Source organism: Vipera berus, assembly GCF_964194415.1.
Source record: "Vipera berus genome assembly, chromosome: 2".
Classification (NCBI taxonomy): Eukaryota; Metazoa; Chordata; class Lepidosauria; order Squamata; family Viperidae; genus Vipera; species Vipera berus.
In genome coordinates, this window is record NC_138203.1 from 140513566 (window position 1) to 140531803 (window position 18238).

General features: G+C 41.0%; 1 protein-coding gene across 1 annotated transcript; it reads left to right on the top strand.

Moving 5' to 3' along the window:
* The first annotated feature begins 283 nt into the window (after positions 1-283).
* Positions 284-16861, top strand: LOC308661952 (retinol dehydrogenase 16-like). The gene is made up of 5 exons (XM_081317253.1): positions 284-402; positions 5359-5692; positions 9293-9551; positions 14957-15120; positions 15923-16861. Exons 2-5 carry the CDS (start codon positions 5380-5382, stop codon positions 16138-16140), a joined length of 954 nt encoding a protein of 317 aa, XP_081173379.1. The 5' UTR covers positions 284-402; positions 5359-5379; the 3' UTR covers positions 16141-16861.
* The last annotated feature ends 1377 nt before the right edge of the window (positions 16862-18238 follow it).

Sequence of the window (18238 nt, forward strand, 5' to 3'; positions counted from 1 at the left end):
AATATAAATTACAACTACCATTTAAATTATATAAAGTTTATATTCACGTAGCCCAGCCTTATCAAGACTCGATCATCTACATCTCTACTGTTACAGTTCTGCACAATGGCTTCATAGGTCTTGCGGTCACATTTTTGTTCTACCGTCTCTCCTCCTATCTAGTCTAATGAGTATGTTTTGCTTTTTTTTTGAAAACTATTACGCAACGGGTTACTCACAAGCGGGTACTGGCAGGATCCCCTTTCAGGTCTCTGCCCACTTTTTCCAGTTGAGTGGGCGGGCACTGAGGGCAGTAAACACCTACTTTCACCATTTTTTTAAATGCAAATCGGCAAAACCAAATCAGACGATCGTGGTCCCTGAAACGTTTGCCGGAGCTTCGGCTAAGGGAACGTTTGAGAGGTATCTTCTTTTATGCGGGGGGTGGGGGTGGTTTACGGTGATTTAAAACGGTGTGGTATTGTTGGGTGTATATCGGCTCCCCTCTTTTTTTAGCTAAGAAGAAATGGCGAAAAGAGCTCTGTCGTCGTAAAATTGAACAGGGCGGCTATTTTCAAAGTAGAGTAAGGTTGGTCTCTTTCGTCTCCCGTCTCTTCCCGAAAACCATAATCCTGCTGAGGTTAGCTGAGCTCGCTGGAAAAGTGGGGAGAAGGATTATAGTTTTAAGTCATGCTTCAAGCCAGCGTTTTATTAATTTTTCAACTCTAATAAGTCGTCTGAAAGAGAAATCTTTTAGCGTCCAGGGTTTTGTTTTTATAAAAAAAATTTTTTACTAGTTTTATATCCAGTCTTTCCTTCACCAGATTTCTTTCTCGTAGCCCAAAACTCCGTCTCAGCTGGTGAAAGATAAAACAGAAGTAGCGAGACCCACCATATGCCGCCTTGAACTCCCCTTGCTTTGGTTTTGTTCAAGGAGTGCTAGACCATCAAACTCGGTTGAAATTTGTTGTTTGTTTGTATTTTTAAATGCCGAGAGAATGAATCCGGGAATGCCTGTTGAATGTCCTACTGCTTGAAACCAGCCTTCAGTCATTTTTGGTGAGATTGAAGTTCAGTGCCTTGGGAGGGCATTCAGGTAGAAAAGGTTATGTTTATTTAATTTTAATTATGATCAAATCTTTGTTATTTTTGTAAATGGCTCAAGGTGGCAAACATGCCTAATCCTATTTTGTTCCTATTTTCCTCACAACAACAACCCTGTGAGGTGGGTTGGGCTGAAAAAGAATGAGTGGCTCAAAATCGCCCAGCCAGCTTTCATGCCTTCAAGTGGGATTAGAACTCACCCATCTCCTTAACCTGGTCCCGTAACCATTACCAAGGCTAGGCAATCTTGGCTCGTGGACTTCAACTCCCTGGCTCAGGAATTCTGGGAGTTGAAGTCCACGAGTCATAAAAGAACCAAGGTTGCCTACCCCTGCATTAGACCATACTGATTCCCATATCAATCTGATTCTGAGATTATTAACCCAGTCAGTGACTTTCAGACCCTGCGATGCTTTGAATTGGTAGAGTAATTAAAAGCACCAGGCTAAAAACTGAGAGACTGTGAGTTCTAGTCCCACCTTAGTCCCGAAGCTCGCTCAGTGCCCTTGGGACTTTCTCTCTTTCTCAGCCCTGTGAAAGAAGCAAGGGCAATTCACTTCTGGAAATCTTGCCAAGAAAACTGCAGTTTTTCTTGTTCAGGCGGTTGCTATGAGTCTCAACTGCCTCAACAACAACAACAACAACAACAATAATGCAAAAACAAACAACTGATTACCAGCTGTCCTATTTAAGCAATTAGACATAGGCAGGAAAATGTATCCCTTCGTAGAGCAACATTTGCAGCTTCCTTGCTCAGTGAATTGAGATACTGTGTTGAAAATGGCTATACATCTGGTGCTGTGGTTTGCAAAGAGTATCATTGTTTTCTCAGGGTTTCAAAGGGAATAAAACAAGACAAAGTTACATGATCATAGCTGATCCATTTACAAATGAATGGTGGAGCTCAGCTAGCATGCGGAAATACAAACATAATTGTGCCCTTATTCCTTGGAGAGAAAAGGGTTATTAACTCCTGCTCCAATGTTTGTGTTCTGTACCAGCCTGCTACCGGCCCTGCAGAAAAGGCAGGGACAACCCCTTTTACAAGAAGGCAAGAGGCTGGAACTAAGCCTACCAGATTTATGGATACAAAAGCAAACAAGATACGAACCATGAAACAGGAGCTATTCAAGCGGTTGCCTTCAGCAAACCAGCCCTCCCACGCATCCCCTTTTATACAGTTCAGGGCGTGGCTTCTCTCTGCCTCCTTCCGAGGTGCCCCATTGCCTTCCTCTGTTTACTCCCACTGGGAGAGGCGCATCAGGGACTAAATCAATGGGGCGTTGACCCTGCCTCAGAGCTTTCAGGCGACGAGTAGCAGTCTGCGTCTTTATAGGGTCCTCATACGTCAGACGCATATGATCACAAAACCCCACAAAGTTGTCCAACAATGGACTAGGTTGAGCCAGCAGAGGCGTGCCCCAACGAGCTGCATCACCTGAAAGAAGGCTTAACACAAACCCCACCTTATCCCGGTCAGTGGGGAAATCAGCTGCTCTCATGCTGATAAAGAGCTGGCATTGTCCCAGGAAAGCAGGAAACAGTTCTGGATTGCCAGTAAATTTATCCGGCATCGCAACTTGGCATTTTCTCCTGGGTGGGGATGATGGTGCGGGTGCAGCATGGACCTCAGCTGCATCACGAGCTGCATCACCCGAAAGAAGGCTTAACACAAACCCCACCTTATCCCGGTCAGTGGGGAAATCAGCTGCTCTCACGCTGATAAAGAGCTGGCATTGTCCTAGGAAAGCAGGAAACAGTTCTGGATTGCCAGTAAATTTATCCGACATCGCAACTTGGCATTTTCTCCTGGGTGGGGGTGATGGTGGGAGTGCAGCATGGACCTCAGCTTGCAATTGAGCCACCTGAGCTGCCAACAAAGTGAGTTGCTGGGCGAGCTGGGCATTCTCAGCACGTAGCTGCTCCATAATAATAGTAAGGGGTGGGAGGCTGAAGGCAAACTGTTCTGTACCAGCCTGCTACCGGCCCTGCAGAAAAGGCAGGGACAACCCCTTTTACAAGAAGGCAAGAGGCTGGAACTAAGCCTACCAAATTTATGGATACAAAAGCAAACAAGACACGAACCATGAAACAGGAGCTATTCAAGCGGTTTCCTTCAGCAAACCAGCCCTCCCACGCATTCCCCTTTTATACAGTTCAGGGCGTGGCTTCTCTCTGCCTCCTTCCGAGGTGCCCCATTGCCTTCCTCTGTTTACTCCTGATTGACTGCCTCCTGCGTCGGGCGTCCTTGAACAGGGCCAGCTGTGGGTCATCTTCATCCACGCTGTCAGGCTCACACAGCTGGGTCTCCGTCATGACCAGGTGGGAGGGGCCTGGCTGAGGGCTCTGCAGAGCCTCAAGGCCATCATCAGCAAGCTCTTCAACACCCCCCTCCTCTTCTGAGTCGTCCGACCCAACTGCCGAACCCACAGGCTGACCCTGAATCACAACAGTTTGTCATTCAATGGCTGTTGTTATATGGTAGATTGATACCGAATGCCAGACAAGATGATTAAATGACAGCTGTCTCTTGGTTTGGACAGCAATGTAGGCACTTGATAGCCATAACAAGAAAGATTTTCTAAGGCTATGCTTTTATTAATACTATATTTACCATATTATATATATACCATTATATATACTCAGTCACCTTTCTCTGCCTCATGGATTTTTTTAAATAAGATTTTTACTGATTTTTTTCATACATTCAATAGTATTTGTTCAACAAAAGTGTTGTCTGAGTTTTACATTCACTAATACAGATTTAATTCCTAATCCTTTATTCTTTCCTCTAGTCTAGCCATTGATAAAATACATCCCAAGTTTGATAATATTCTCTTTCTTCTTTTTCTTTCAACCTCAAAGTCAATCTATCCATCTCCGCACATTCTAGTATTTTTAAAAATTATTTCCTCATCTGATGGTATTTCTTCATTTTTCCAATATTGTGCGAATATAATTCTTGCCGCTCTTGTTACATGTAAAATTAAATATATGCTTTGTTCATCAGTCTTTTCTGGCATTATACCTAATTAAAAAAAACGTTCAGGTTTAACATCTACATGTTTTCCCAACATCTTTTCTATAGCCACGTATGTATTTTTTTCCAATAACTCTTTGCTTTGGCACATGTCCACCAAACATGGTAATAAGAACCTGGCTTGTGTTCACACTTCCATCATCTATCTGACATGTTTTTTAAACATTTTTGCTAATCTTGCTGGTGGTATTCCACAGAGCAGCCACAGAGATAAAGTGGTGGTGATGGCGCTGTGTGTGTGAGTGCGCGTGTGTGTTGGTGTGTGTGAAAGAGAAGAGATTCATGCATAATCTCAAGGCTTTTTTTTTAAAGTAAGAAACAAATATAATAGCATTCTTTTGGAGTCTTTACCATACTCTATAAACAGAATAAGGGACGCGGTGGCTCAGTGGGTTAGGACGCTGAGCTTGTTGATCGGAAGGTCGGCAGTTTGACGGGTCGAATCCCGAGTGCCGCGTAACAGAGTGAGCGCCTGTTACTCGTCCCAGCTTCTGCCAACCTAGCAGTTCGAAAGCACGTAAAAATGCAAGTAGAAAAATAGGGACCACTACGGTGGGAAGGTAACAGCGTTCCGTGCACCTTTGGCGTCTAGTCATGCCGGCCACATGACCACGGAGATGTCCTCGGACAAGTGCTGGCTCTTCGGCTTTGAAACGGAAATGAGCACCGGCCCCTAGAGTCGGAAACGACTAGCACGCATGTGCGGGGGAACCTTTACCTTTACCTATAAACAGAATGCAATGTAATTCAGCAAGGAAGGAGTCCCTTGCTAAAGTCCACTTTGTTTATTCCTGGCCAAATGTCACCTTTCAGCTGGGGATTTTGAAATCACAGCTCACCCTCTTTGCAGCTCTTGCATGCAAGGTCAGATTGGCAAAGGGATTTAATTAATTAATTATATTTATTTGCCTCCCATCTCGTATCCAACGACTCTGGGCAGCTTACAGTACAGCAACATTGAAAACATTAAAAATCATTCATTATAAAAACACAGCAGGTTAAAAACTGCTTTCGTTAACAAATAACGATACTAAGTCATCATCGTTCAGGTGCTTGGATTGTGGTAGTGTGGGAACTCTTGGCCACTGTGGTTTGTAAAACCTGGGTCATAAGACAGCGTGCGTGAATCCAAGCACTTGTGGTTTATTCAATAAATAATTGTTTATTGATTATTTTCGCCTCTTCTCCCTCCACTCGGTTGGTAATCAAACATCAGCAATGTTCTTCTTTTCCAGCCACAGAAGTATTGAAAGACCATGTGGTTTTATGTGGTGGCCTTGCTGGCGTCCTATCTCCTGTTCCGTTGGTATCGTGAAAAACAGATTTTGCCAAACCTGACAGAGAAATATGTCTTCATAACTGGTTGTGACTCCGGATTTGGCAATCTCCTGGCTCGACAGTTGGATGCGAAAGGTCTTCGGGTCTTGGCAGGTTGTTTGACCCAGCAGGCTGCAGAGAAGCTGAAAGAAGCCACGTCAGAGCAGTTGCAGACCACCCTCATAGATGTCAACAGCACAGAAAGTTTGGACAAAGCAACGGAATGGGTGAAAAGCCAAGTGGGAGACAAAGGTTGGCACAGAAGTCAGGCACTCTTGGGTTTTCTTTAGGGTTTGAATAAAATAGAATAATAAACGTATTTATTCTACTTGTGTAAATTAGGGTGAATTTACAGAAGGGATAGCCCCACTTTTTTTTTAATCACTACAGACCTCTGAAACTGATAAATAAAAAAAAGATACTAAGCAGGAGATTTTGACTCTAGCTTCTCTAGGTTTGAAGTCCATTTTCTTTATCGCTGTACATATTAGGCCATGTGACTGTTGAGCAACCCTTTTCTTTCAATGAAAAATGTTCCTTGCTATGTATCGGAGGCAAAAGTTACTAAACTGGACTGAACTCTTGCGCTATTGCCCTGCAGATGTTTTAGACCGCAACTCCCATCAGCCTGAGCACAGACGATGGCAAACAATTGCAGGAGTTGTCCATAACCCCTGCAAGGTTGCTTGCCCTGCACTACATACAGTTTTGTTCTTGCTCATTGTGTCTTCTGAGGCTGCTACCGAACTCTCCTCACAAGGGGTTTCAGAAAATGGTGCACATTGCCATTGGCTTGGTAATAAAGATGCAAATGGCTGACCACAGGGTGAATCAGGTTGTGGTGGCCATCTAGATGTTGTGTAAGTTCTATGCAGCCCCAGCCAACACAGCCATGTGTTAGCAACAACAGGAAAGCCCAATTTTCCTGCCCCACTAATCTTGACATGTAGTACACAGGTCCCATAAGATTAGCCTTCACTTTTATTAACATTTGCTGGCTTTAATATTAAATGCAATCAGCATTTACGGTCTGGATTTATGGTAATTTTATGACAGTTAATTGTTATGTTATATGTTATGTGTGATATTGTTATGTTATGTTATAGCAGGGGTCTTCAAACTTGCCCTTTTTTGACTTGTGGACAGCATGCCTGGCTGAGGAATTCTGGGAGTTGAAGTCCACAAGTCATAAAAGGGCCAAGTTTGAAGTCCCCTGTGTTATAGTGATTGGGGCTTCCAACCTCAAAAATCATCCATAGAAATGCATTAAAATAAGGTAACTGGCTTTTGATACGGCCAGCTTTGTTTTATCTAGAAAAGAATATACCAACTTAAATACTGAAGTGGTTTTGCTTGCCCATCCAGATTCAATGCTAGCTGCTTATCCATTTTATTATCAGTAGTCTTTGTTTAGCAATTGCCTTGGCAGTTAGGATGATGATGAAAAAGCAATTTTGCAGCCAGTGCCTTTATTTGCAATTTTCACAGGTTTGTAAAGCAGAGGAAAGTTGAAGTAAGAACAGGGTCTCACTTAATGACTGCTTCACCTAACAACCATTTTGTCAGTTTCATTTTTTTTCAAGTTCTCGTCCTGCCTTTATTAGTTTTTTTATAAATGACTGAAGACAGTGAACATACTGTACCTAATATGACCTCAGAGAAGCTGAACTCACATCTTCTGGTTTCTAACATGGTGTCGTAACCACTAGACCAGATTTACAGCAAATCATTCTCACTAAACAAGGATTAACTGCACTATTACTTCTTTCAGCAGCTGTGGATGATTGTCATGCCAGGCATATATCAGATTGATTAATTTCACAATATCTGGAGGCTGTCCCAATTTTTATGGACTTGCAAGAGGTGACTTCTAACATTACCTTCATTAGAAGGTTGCTGTAACAGAATTGAAAGCACATTTCCCCTCCTTGCCTTTACTTTCTAGGGCAGAGGTCCCCAACCTTTTGGGCATCAGGGACCAGTTCCGTGGAGAGAGCTTTTTCTGCGGACCAGATGGGGCGTGGTTTTGTGTGCTGCCTGCATCCTGTGGATGGGGCTTTTTCTTGTTTGTGCAGACCGGTTGCTGGCATGCCGCGGCCTGGTACTGGTCCACGGCCCTGGGATTGGGGACCCCTTTTTCTAGGGGATCCAAGACAGTCTCTTCTAAGACATTTTTCCACATCTCCAGTCCTTCTGTGAACGGAGATGTCTCTTATCTGACCGTTTTCCTGGCAGCAGTCTTCCTCCTCCTGTCTCCCAATGATATTCCCACAGACTATTCCCACAAATAAGACTTATGAAAAATGACCACAAGTACCGGGAAGTTTTCATTAGTAGCTATCAAATGCCAAGGCAAATAAAAACATGTCCATCGCATTTAAGTTGGTTGCTGCATGAAATCAGCAACCAACTTGCTGATCAGATTAAGAGTAAGGTTAAGAGTAGGAAAGCCTAGCTTCCAGATTATTCTCATTTTGTGACTTTGGGCCAGTCACTCTCCTCTAATCTTTTTAGAGGATTATTCTTGTAGGGAAAATGAAAGAGAACTCTGAGTACCCCGGTGTGAGTCACAAAACAGGCTTTAATGTGAACATTGCACATTAGAAGGAAAATGAATGGCCTTTCTAAGCAAACAAAACTCTAAAAGAAGTGACCAAGATGAATATTGCAATGTGTCTTATTGTTTACTAAGGAGATGTGCCAAAAATATTTAATCTTTCCAGGTCTGTAAATTGAGATTAGGCTTCCATAAATCCTAGCTCTTGAGAGCTGAATTGGACCCTGCACACCTTAGCTCAGTTTATTTCTCTGTGTCATATGTGTGTGCATATGTGGGTATGTGCAAAATGTTTTTTTTTCTTGAATGCAACAAAATTTCATTTTAAAGTAAGCTGATTAGTGCAGAGTTCCCCAACATTTCTGGCTTTGTGGACCAGCGGGAGCAGGAGGGGATGGTTTGCGCAAGTGGCTGGTAAGCATCTGCACACAGCTCCATTTGCGCAAGTGGCATGTACGCACACCTGCCATTCACACAAATGGAGCGAGTCCGGATGCTCTCGCCCACTGTTTATGCAAGTGAGAATGTGCGTGCGCATGCAAACTCACCAGCTATTTCCATGGCCTACTTGCAGACCGCTCATGGCCCACTAATGGACCCCTGGATTAGTGTACATTTAAAGTGACAATAAAGATTCTATTTCTATTTCTATTTATTTCTATTCTACTCTACTCTACTCTACTCTACCCTACTAATATTGTATTGTATTATTAGTATTGTATTATCATTTACATTAACATCTATTAGCCTGGGCCTCTCTGTTCCTCACCCAACAGCTTAACAGTTGACCCCTGAGATAATATCTGTTAGGTTTGTTTGTGCTGTTTTTTTTCTCCTTACTTTTATAAACATTCAGTGAGTTTTAAGTTTGATGTAACAAAGCAGAGGATGTTGAAGGACAGAAATATTTATCAGTTACTTAATTTTGTTCTGTTTTCAGGGAATACAGTTGGGTTATCTTAGGTCAGCGGCCCCCAATATTTTGGGCACCAGGGACCGCTTCCGTGGAGAGAGGTTTTTCTGCCGACCGGAGTGGGCATGGTTTCGCATGCTGCTTGCATTCCGCAGATGGGGCTTTGCTGGTTTGCGCAGACCAGTTTCTGGCATTCCACGGACCATTGCTGGTCCATGGACCAGGGGACTCTGTCTTAGATAATCTCTAAGCTGTCTTCTTCACATGTTTAAAGAACAAGATTTGCGTGCCTAATGTATAACAAGAGAGGGTATTCCAGAGGGATGCTGTAGAGGCCTTTTATCACTTAGTTGATGTCCCTTGTTTTTCTTTTTCTTATTAGGACTTTGGGGATTGGTAAACAACGCCGGTGTTTCTATCCCGACAGGCCCAAATGAGTGGCTAACCAAGGAGGATTTCAAGAAAATCTTAGATATCAATCTACTTGGTTTGATTGATGTGACCGTACACATGATACCATTACTGAGAAAAGCCAAGGGACGTATTGTCAACATTGCCAGCATAATGGGCCGATTAAGTGTGTTTGGTGGAGCCTACTGTCCTTCAAAATATGGGGTGGAATCTTTCTCTGATAGCCTCAGGTAAGTGCTGTTTTCTGTTAATCGTATTGGTAAAAATTCAAATGTTTCTGGGACGTTGGGGTACATTCTTTCATAAAACAGGGTATTTCAGAATATAAAAACTAGTGTCACAGTAATAATTACAGTATTAGTCTACAGAAGTGTCACAGGATACAACACTAGCGTAACTGCAGACTGATCAACCTTCTCATATGGCACCAAAGTTAAATACAGTATCTTTAGATACCGTACTTTTATAAGTACCAACATTTCAAAATGCTGAGCAAACTTTTACGTTCTAATCAGGGATTTTGACTCCCCCCCCCAAATGCATCATTCATGACCCAATTGTTTTATTTTTTTAAAAAAAGTTAACAGTGAGAGATAAGTTGGTACATAAAAAGATGATTGATAAGTACTAATTAACAGGGAAGTTTTACCATCACCATGTTGAAATTCCTCTGCTGAAAGTAACAGAATGTCGCGTTAAACTGAGCTAAACCTTTGCAAATGGAAGGGGACTGATTTGTGAGTAAAACTGAGCGAGCTCTCCTTTAAAAGAGCTGATGGTTAGATCCAGGTGTATGAGAGAGACATAACATACATGTAAAACATCAGTGTAAATCTTACTGGTTAAAAAGCAAAGCGGAATACATGTGGACCTTGACTTATGATCTGTCGCTTACTACCTCTTAAAAATTATGGCAGACCTTTCCAAGGCTACTTACAACCTGGATTTGAAGTTCTGATGGCGCGCATGCACACACACACACACACACACACACACACACACACACACACGTCACATAATTGCATTTTAGGTACTCAGCCACTGGCTCACATTTACACCTGATTCCACTGTCCTGCAGTCACTTGACTGCAATTTGTGACTTTTTTGCTGGAAAGCCATATTTACTTCTGGTTTCTGGCAAAAATACCCATTGCAGACAATGGATTCACTGAACAAATGGTGTGTTCCTGAAGTAACTATGGTGATTCACTTAATGCCCACGACAAAAAAAGCTTATAAAATCGGGTTCACTCATGTGGTGTCCTGCTTAACGACCAACACAAGTTACAACTGTAATCAGACTCAATTATGGTTGTATGTCGAGCACTACCTGTACCTGCAGGTAAAACTTTATTAAATATACACCAGTGCATACATTCTGAAAAATGAAGTTCACATAGCATCATAAATGTCAATTTCTCCCAAAGTTGTTACAGTGCCAACAACTTATTCCCATTGAAACAAATGTTTGTCACCCATTTGCATCCAAAATATAGAAATATTTCACACAGAATACCCTGCTTTTCCATCCAGCTTTACACCTGCTTCAAGCACATGCTTTTCTGAAATCGAGCAATTCCCCAGCATAGGTGGGTTTTGATCTGCAAAACCATATTTTGACTCAGCCTTCCATCCTTCCGAGGTAGGTAAAATGAGGACCCAGATTGTTGGGGGCAATAAGCTGACTTTGTAATAATGCCGCTTGTGGGTGTGTGTGAAGGCCCTAATAAGCAGGCATATACATAGAATGAGGGCTACTGTTAAGCTTGTAAGCCGCCCTGAGTCTTCGGAGAAGGGCGGGATATAAATGGAATTAAAATAAATAAAAAAATATTTTTAGTATTTGCAATCCTGTCTGCTCTAGTCATTATAAAATGCCACAATAAAATGCCTTGTGTTAGAAGCCAAGATAGGATCTGCTCTCTGGAGTGCTTAAGTGATTAGCAACTGTTTTGCTTGTCATAACTATAGCAGGCCAGATTTTTTTTTTGCCATTGTTAAAAATGCAATTGGAGGGTTATGTTAAAAAAAATATGACCCCCTTCATCAAAGGGCCCTGACATGACATTACAAACCTACAGCGATTGAGTTCATGCCTCACACTGAATTTCAAACAAAACACCTTATGGTTAGCACATTGTGAATCAGTGATTTTCAAACTTGGCCCCTTTTATGACTTGTGGACTTCAACTCCCAGAATTCCTCAGCCAGGCATATGTCTGTCTGTCTGTCTGTCTGTCTGTCTGTCTGTCTGTCTATCTATCTATCTATCTATCTATCTATCTATCTATCTATCTATCTATCTATCTATCTATCTATCTATCTATCTATCTAATCTAATCTAATCTAATCTAATCTAATCTAATCTAATCTAATCTAATCTAATCTAATCTATATTGTATGTTGCTATCTATCCAAAGATGGGTTTAGGCAATTTACAGATATTGAATGAAATGAGTGTAAAACATTAAAACAATAGAGATCTTAGTTATATTTTAATTGAAATAAAATTTCAGTCAAAATAAAACTAAGCAGGATGGAGAGGGAGGGAGCAAAGTGCACACAGGGAGGGGGTGTAGTGTTGTCTATATCCCACCTCCAACTTGCCACACTCCCATTGGGGCCCCATTCTAATTAGAATAGCCACATCTTCAAGGACTCTCAGAAGGACGAAAAGGGTGGGAAGCAGATCTGATCTCAGTGGGCATGATGTTCTAGGAGGCAGGAGCCATGGCAGAAAAGGCTTTTCTGGAATCTGCCAGCCAAAATTCCTTGGCTGATGGAGCCCACAGCATGCTCCTTCTGTCGGCACAGCTGGAGCAGGCTAATGCCATTGGGGTGAGCCAGTTTCTCAAGATAGCTTGGACCCATGGCATGAAGGGCTTTAAAGGCTATAACCAACCCCTCGAATTGGATGTGGAAGCAAACTGGCAACCGGTGCATCTCGTGGAACAGCAGTGTAACGTGGGCCATGCCTGTGCAGCGATGTTCTGCACCAGCTGAATTTTCTGGATACTCTTTTAAGAGTTCATTGCAGCAGTCCAAGTGTGAGAGGGCTTGCGAGACTGAACAGAGCCAGGAAAGGGCACAACTGGCACAACATGAAATTGTGCAGAGGCTGCCCTAGTCACAAAAGGCCACCTACTCAATAGTTTTGAGCCATAAAGCCCACCATGGCATAGGGCCTAGTTATTCAAGTGACCACCTGTCCCTGGTTGTTTCTGCCCATCTGGTGAGATTGGTGTGGATGCCATTAATCTAGCAGTGTCATATTGCAGGAAGCATGCCTTCTTTGCATGCCTGCAATTTTCTTAAACAATCTGCTCTTTCACAATGGGCCATGCCTCCCCTCTGTAATTATATTCCCTTAGAGATTTAGGAGGTTCTCACTGGGTGATGTTCAAGAAGTTATTAAAGACCTGGCTGCTCTCCTAGGGTGTGGGGAAAACTGAAAGTTGAGCCCCTTATTGATTGAGGTTTTGGCTTTTATGTTATTTTTGGAGAGCTCACGATTTTTTTTCTTTTGTAATTTTTAAAAACATTTTAATTGTAAACTACTCAGAGGTGTGAGTCAGGCAGCCTATAAATAAGATAAAAATAGCATTTTTTTAAAAAAAATGGGCCATCTCTTCTTACTTTACTATACATAGTAAATACACATACCCATGCACACACACAAAAAGACAATACTTAAATACATCGTTCCCACTCCAATTTTACATTTTTATGCATTATATCCAATTCTCACTTTCATATACCGGTAATAGATTTGACAGAAGAATAGTAAATATGCTATCAAGGCACATAAATTAATTAATTAATTGACAAAGTCTAGTTTCTTTCTGTGTAGATATAACTTTCATTTCCCCCATCAAACCTAACTTTTGTCACTCAGTTTTCAGATTTGTATTTGTTCCATCTTATCCTTTCTTCGCCTACTTCCACAACATTTTTTTATATCTATCATAATCATTCTGCAGTTTCTCTATCTCTTTTATCCTGGACCATTCCTAACTCCTATATTATATTCTTTGCAATCCCGCCCACCTTTTTTTCAAAACACATTGTCACATTTTTTTTCTCTCCCTCATTTTTTCCCCCCATCCCTCATTCACAGTTATTTTTGTTTCATCATTTCACCAAGCATCCTTATTTAGACTTCCCATTCATGTAACACCACATACAGGTCGTCCTCGACATATGACCACAATTGAGCCCAAAATTTCTGTTGTTAAGACATTTGTTAAGTGGGTTTTCACCCATTTTACGACCTTTCTTGCCATAGTTGTTAAGTGAATCATTGCAGTTGATAAGTTAGTAACCTGGTTGTTAAGTGAATCTGGCTTCACCATTTACTTTGACAGCAACCGTCATAAATAAGAGTCCTTTGCCAAGTGTCTGAATTTTGATTACATGATCGTGGGAGTGCTTCAAAGGTCTTTAACTGTGAAAGATGGTCATAAGTCACTTTTTTTTAGTGCCGTTTTAACTTTGAACAGTCACTAAATGAACTGTTGTAAGTCGAGGACTACCTGTAGGTCTGTAACACAGAACAGAATTCTTTTTTACTTTCAAGTAAAAAGAATTCTATTCTTTGCTATAGAAGTGTAGTGTATAGAAGTCAGAGTCTTAACATTATTTCCCATGCTTTCTTTTGGGAGATTAATCCTAGAATTAATACTTTTTCATACAGATAGGGACGCGGTGGCTCAGTGGGTTAGGACGCTGAGCTTGTCGATCAGAAGGTCGGCAGTTTGGCGGATCGAATCCCGGGTGCCGTGTAGCAGAGTGAGCACCTGTTACTTGTCCCAGCTTCTGCCAAGCTATTCTCCAAAGCACCTGAAGGGAGGACAAGAAGCAATGGATGGAAACTAGTCAAGGAGAGAAGCAACCTAGAACTAAGGAGAAACTTCCTGACAGTTAGAAAAATTAATCAGTGGAACAACCTGCCTCCAGAAGTGGTGAATGCTCCAACACTGGAAGTTTTTAAGAAAAGACTGGCCAGCCATTTGTCTGAAATGGTATAGGGTTTCCTGCCTGAGCAGGGGGTTGGACTAGATGACCTCCAAGGTCCCTTCCAACTACTTCTTCTTCTTCTTCTTCTTCTTCTTCTTCTTCTTCTTCTTCTTCTTCTTCTTCTTCTTCTTCTTCTTCTTCTTATTCTTATTCTTATTCTTATTCTTATTATTATTATTATTATTATTATTATTATTATTATTACTATTATTAACCTAGCAGTTCGAAAGCACATAAAAATGCAAGTAGAAAAATAGGGACCACTACGGTGGGAAGGTAATAGCGTTCCGTGCGCCTTTGGCGTCTAGTCATGCCAGCCACATGACCACAGAGACGTCCTCGGACAAGCGCTGGCTCTTCGGCTTTGAAACGGAGATGAGCACCGGCCCCTAGAGTTGGAAACGACTAGCACGCATGTGCGGGGGAACCTTTACCTTTACCTTTACCATACAGAATACAGAATTTGTACTTTCTCATTTTGTATTTTTCTCCTTCCATGTTCATTTCCTCTCAGTGCTTTCCTTTTGTCCCTGCTCCCGCATTTTTTTAAGATGTCACATCCATAATTGTCTTTCAGGATCTGAGGTAGATAATATTAATTTCTCCCCCCCCCCCCCAGGCTTGAACTCTCGCCCTTTGGAGTGAAAGTCTGCATAATAGAGCCAGGTTACTTCAAAACTTCAATCACCAATGAAAAAATCTTGCACGAGAATTTCAGGAACATCTGGGAGCGCCTTCCCAAAGAAACCAAGGAAGCGTATGGAGAGCGTTATTTTAACTCAAGTGAGTGTGATTCTCCTATTTTCTCAAAAACCTGATGTCAAACAATACAGAGTCCGGGACTTCTAGTTCAACTGCAGGGAGCTGACCGTCTTTCTTAACAGATGGGCAGTCGGACCCTGTGGTTGTTAACTTGAATGCTTGGTTTGCTTCTCCCTTAAATGGGACTTTAATTCAAGGAGGCCTGTCAAAGAAATTTAAGAAACCTATTTCCTTATCTAGGAAATAAAATATAATTCTATTAGATGATATCTGCCTTGTTTCTGTCTCATGAGTCAAAAATTAGACCCAGTTTTGGCATGCTTGATTTTTGTTTTCTAATAACTAACTTATATGAACTATCCTAGTTTTCTGAACTGTCCTAGCTTTCTTTGGGAACTCCTGGGGGTTGCTAAGCTTCTGGGTGGATGATGTATGCCTGGGTGGGAGTTACTTAGAACCTCCCCTTTTAATTGGATGAAAGAAATTATTAACCTTCTTAGGGCCAATGCATTTTGTTCAGTGAGCCACATAGCTACAGAAAGTCTTCTACATATTCTAATTATGCTGTTACCCTGAGCGTTATTTCTGGCTGGATGCATTCTTACCACATTGACTATTTTATAAACGAAACCCACAATTCTCTGGATGTTAACTCCAGGCTCCTAAATTTGTAACGAGCAAAAGGTATCGTTGCAAAGAATAGGTATGGTCTGGGCCATTTGTATACAAGATAGTTAAATGAGAGATTAGGATGGTTCTAATTTATATGTTGTGAGGGACTAGTGTATTCTTATTTCATTTTTTCCCCCTTCTCTTTCTGTAGTGATCAAAGGAACTAGTAAGTTGCAAGCCAACTGCAGTTCTAAACTTTATCTGGTTACCAACTGCATGGAACATGCATTGACTGCTGTGAATCCTCGCTTCCGCTACTCAGTTGGTTGGGACGCAAAACTCTTTTACCTCCCTTTAAGCTACCTGCCAACGAGGCTAACAGATCAACTGTTTTTGTGGTCTTATCCTCAACCAGAACAGAGCTCTTAAGGTGGAGAGATTACAAGGGGAAAGTTTGACACTGATGGATTGGGTTTGAAAATTTATTGTTTTTTGAATCTTTCATTCTTGGGTGGATTTTTATATGCTCCTTTTTTATTATACAATGCTTGTTTCCAGAATATATCCTAAATTATCTTTCATCAGGTCAGGGTAGTTTCCTTGTTACTTAGTTATGTGTGGGTACGTGTATTCCCACCCTCCACCTGTTCTATCTGTTATAGAAGTGATGATCATCTAGGTTTTGACTCTAAAGTATTATCAGGGGGAAAGCATGCAACATTTTCCTAAATCAAATAGGACCATTGATCTGTCCAACTTAGTAGGTTACCTTGGATCTTTGAGGTCCTGATAACTGGAAGCTTGTACCTCCAAATGTCTGTTCACTAAGCTATAGTTGGGAACTGCCATAGCTGTGCAAAAATAGAGTATAGATCCCATTGTTCAGGATGGCTTCAGACTGGAGAGGATTCCAGGCAGATTATTCCATTAGTCTGTAAGCAGATGGTCCTCCTGACTGTGTTCTGTTAATTGGAGAACTACTTGCTCTGAGAATATTTCAGGCACACTTGGGAAATTCTTACACTTTTGCACATTTTTTTAAAAAAATATTTTTTAATTATTTTTCCAATATTAAAATTAACATATTTGAAAAGCAATGTGGCGGCTGAGCACAACAATTCCATCACATTTAAGTGTCATCAATATAAATCTCAAAATATTACAACAACCATTTCCCTCTCCTTCCCCCTTTATTTACACTGTCTCATATTCAAGCCAAGACTGCTCCCATTCTATCGATCAAACAGCAAGCAGCTTTCTAATATTCATCAATAATGCAAATTAGTCAAGGAGAGAAGCAACCTAGAACTAAGGAGAAACTTCCTGACAGTTAGAACAATTAACCAGTGGAACAACCTGCCTCCAGAAGCAGTGAATGCTCCAACACTGGAGGTTTTTAAGAAGAGACTGGACAGCCATTTGCCTGAAATGGTATAAGGTTTCCTGCCTGAGCAGGGGGTTGGACTAGATGACCTCCAAGGTCCCTTCCAACTTATTATTATTATTATTATAATCTTCAATTCATGTATATGTTAATTAATTTAACATTTCATCTTTTAAACAATCAATGACCTAATAGTTTTTCTTAATTTTGGTTTTCCATTAAGTATTTTAAAATTAACATTTATTCTTCATCATTTCCAAGTTCCAAATGACCCCAATTTCTATCACATTTCCCCCACAATTTGTAGTTCTGAATACACTTATCTATACAGACTTCTCGCCGTCTAATCAACCCATTAATAATACAGATGATATTCTTATTTTCTAGTAATTCTCAGCTTTCTTAAAATCTCCAATTTAATAGCTAAGATTACTTCTTTTTTCCCCCACCCTTATTTCATCGCAATATTTTATATTCAATATCTTTTGCACATTTTTTACTCACTTGGTTTTCTACTACAGGGTCATTCCCAGACACTTCATCATAATTTGGTCTGCCGGCGCCCTTGTGAAGGCCAACTTTACAATTTGTTGCTTAGCCTATTAGCAGCTCTTTCAGAGTTACTTTTTAATGCCGATCACCTAACCAAATTAATCTTGTTTGAGCAATTTCATAATCTGCCTTTTGTCTATACTGTTTGAATCACAATATTAACAATTTATGTTTTAGCTTCATGTTTAAATGATCGGTTTTTTAAAAAAAACTGGTAACTTCTCATCATGGAATAAAACAGAATAATTAAATTGATGCAGCACATATGAACCTCTCTTCCTTTGAAACTGAAGCAATCTGATAACTTTAAAAATTATAATGATCCAGGGGGGAAAAAGCAGGGGAGGAAAATACAGAGCTGTTTTTTAAGCCATGCTGGTACTAGACTATAACTGAATGCAGTATGATGGACATCTGAAAACATATAAAGTGGGCTATATCAAAAGCGGTGCTGCCAGATTGCAGCAAGGACTTTCCAAAACCATCTGGGAAGAAGGCAAAAGGCAAATCATTGCTCCACATTTTCTGAAGTCTAAAATCTATCAAAATAAAATCGGGAGGGTTGGAAGAGAACCAAAACCTGTAGTTGTT

Coding starts and splice junctions, on each gene's coding strand:
- LOC308661952 (XM_081317253.1), top strand. CDS start 5,380: ATGTGGTTTTATGTGGTGGCCTTGCTGGCGTCCTATCTCCTGTTCCGT. Junction 5,693..9,292: donor AAGCCAAGTGGGAGACAAAG/GTTGGCACAGAA, acceptor TTTTCTTATTAG/GACTTTGGGGATTGGTAAAC. Junction 15,121..15,922: donor AGAGCGTTATTTTAACTCAA/GTGAGTGTGATT, acceptor CTCTTTCTGTAG/TGATCAAAGGAACTAGTAAG.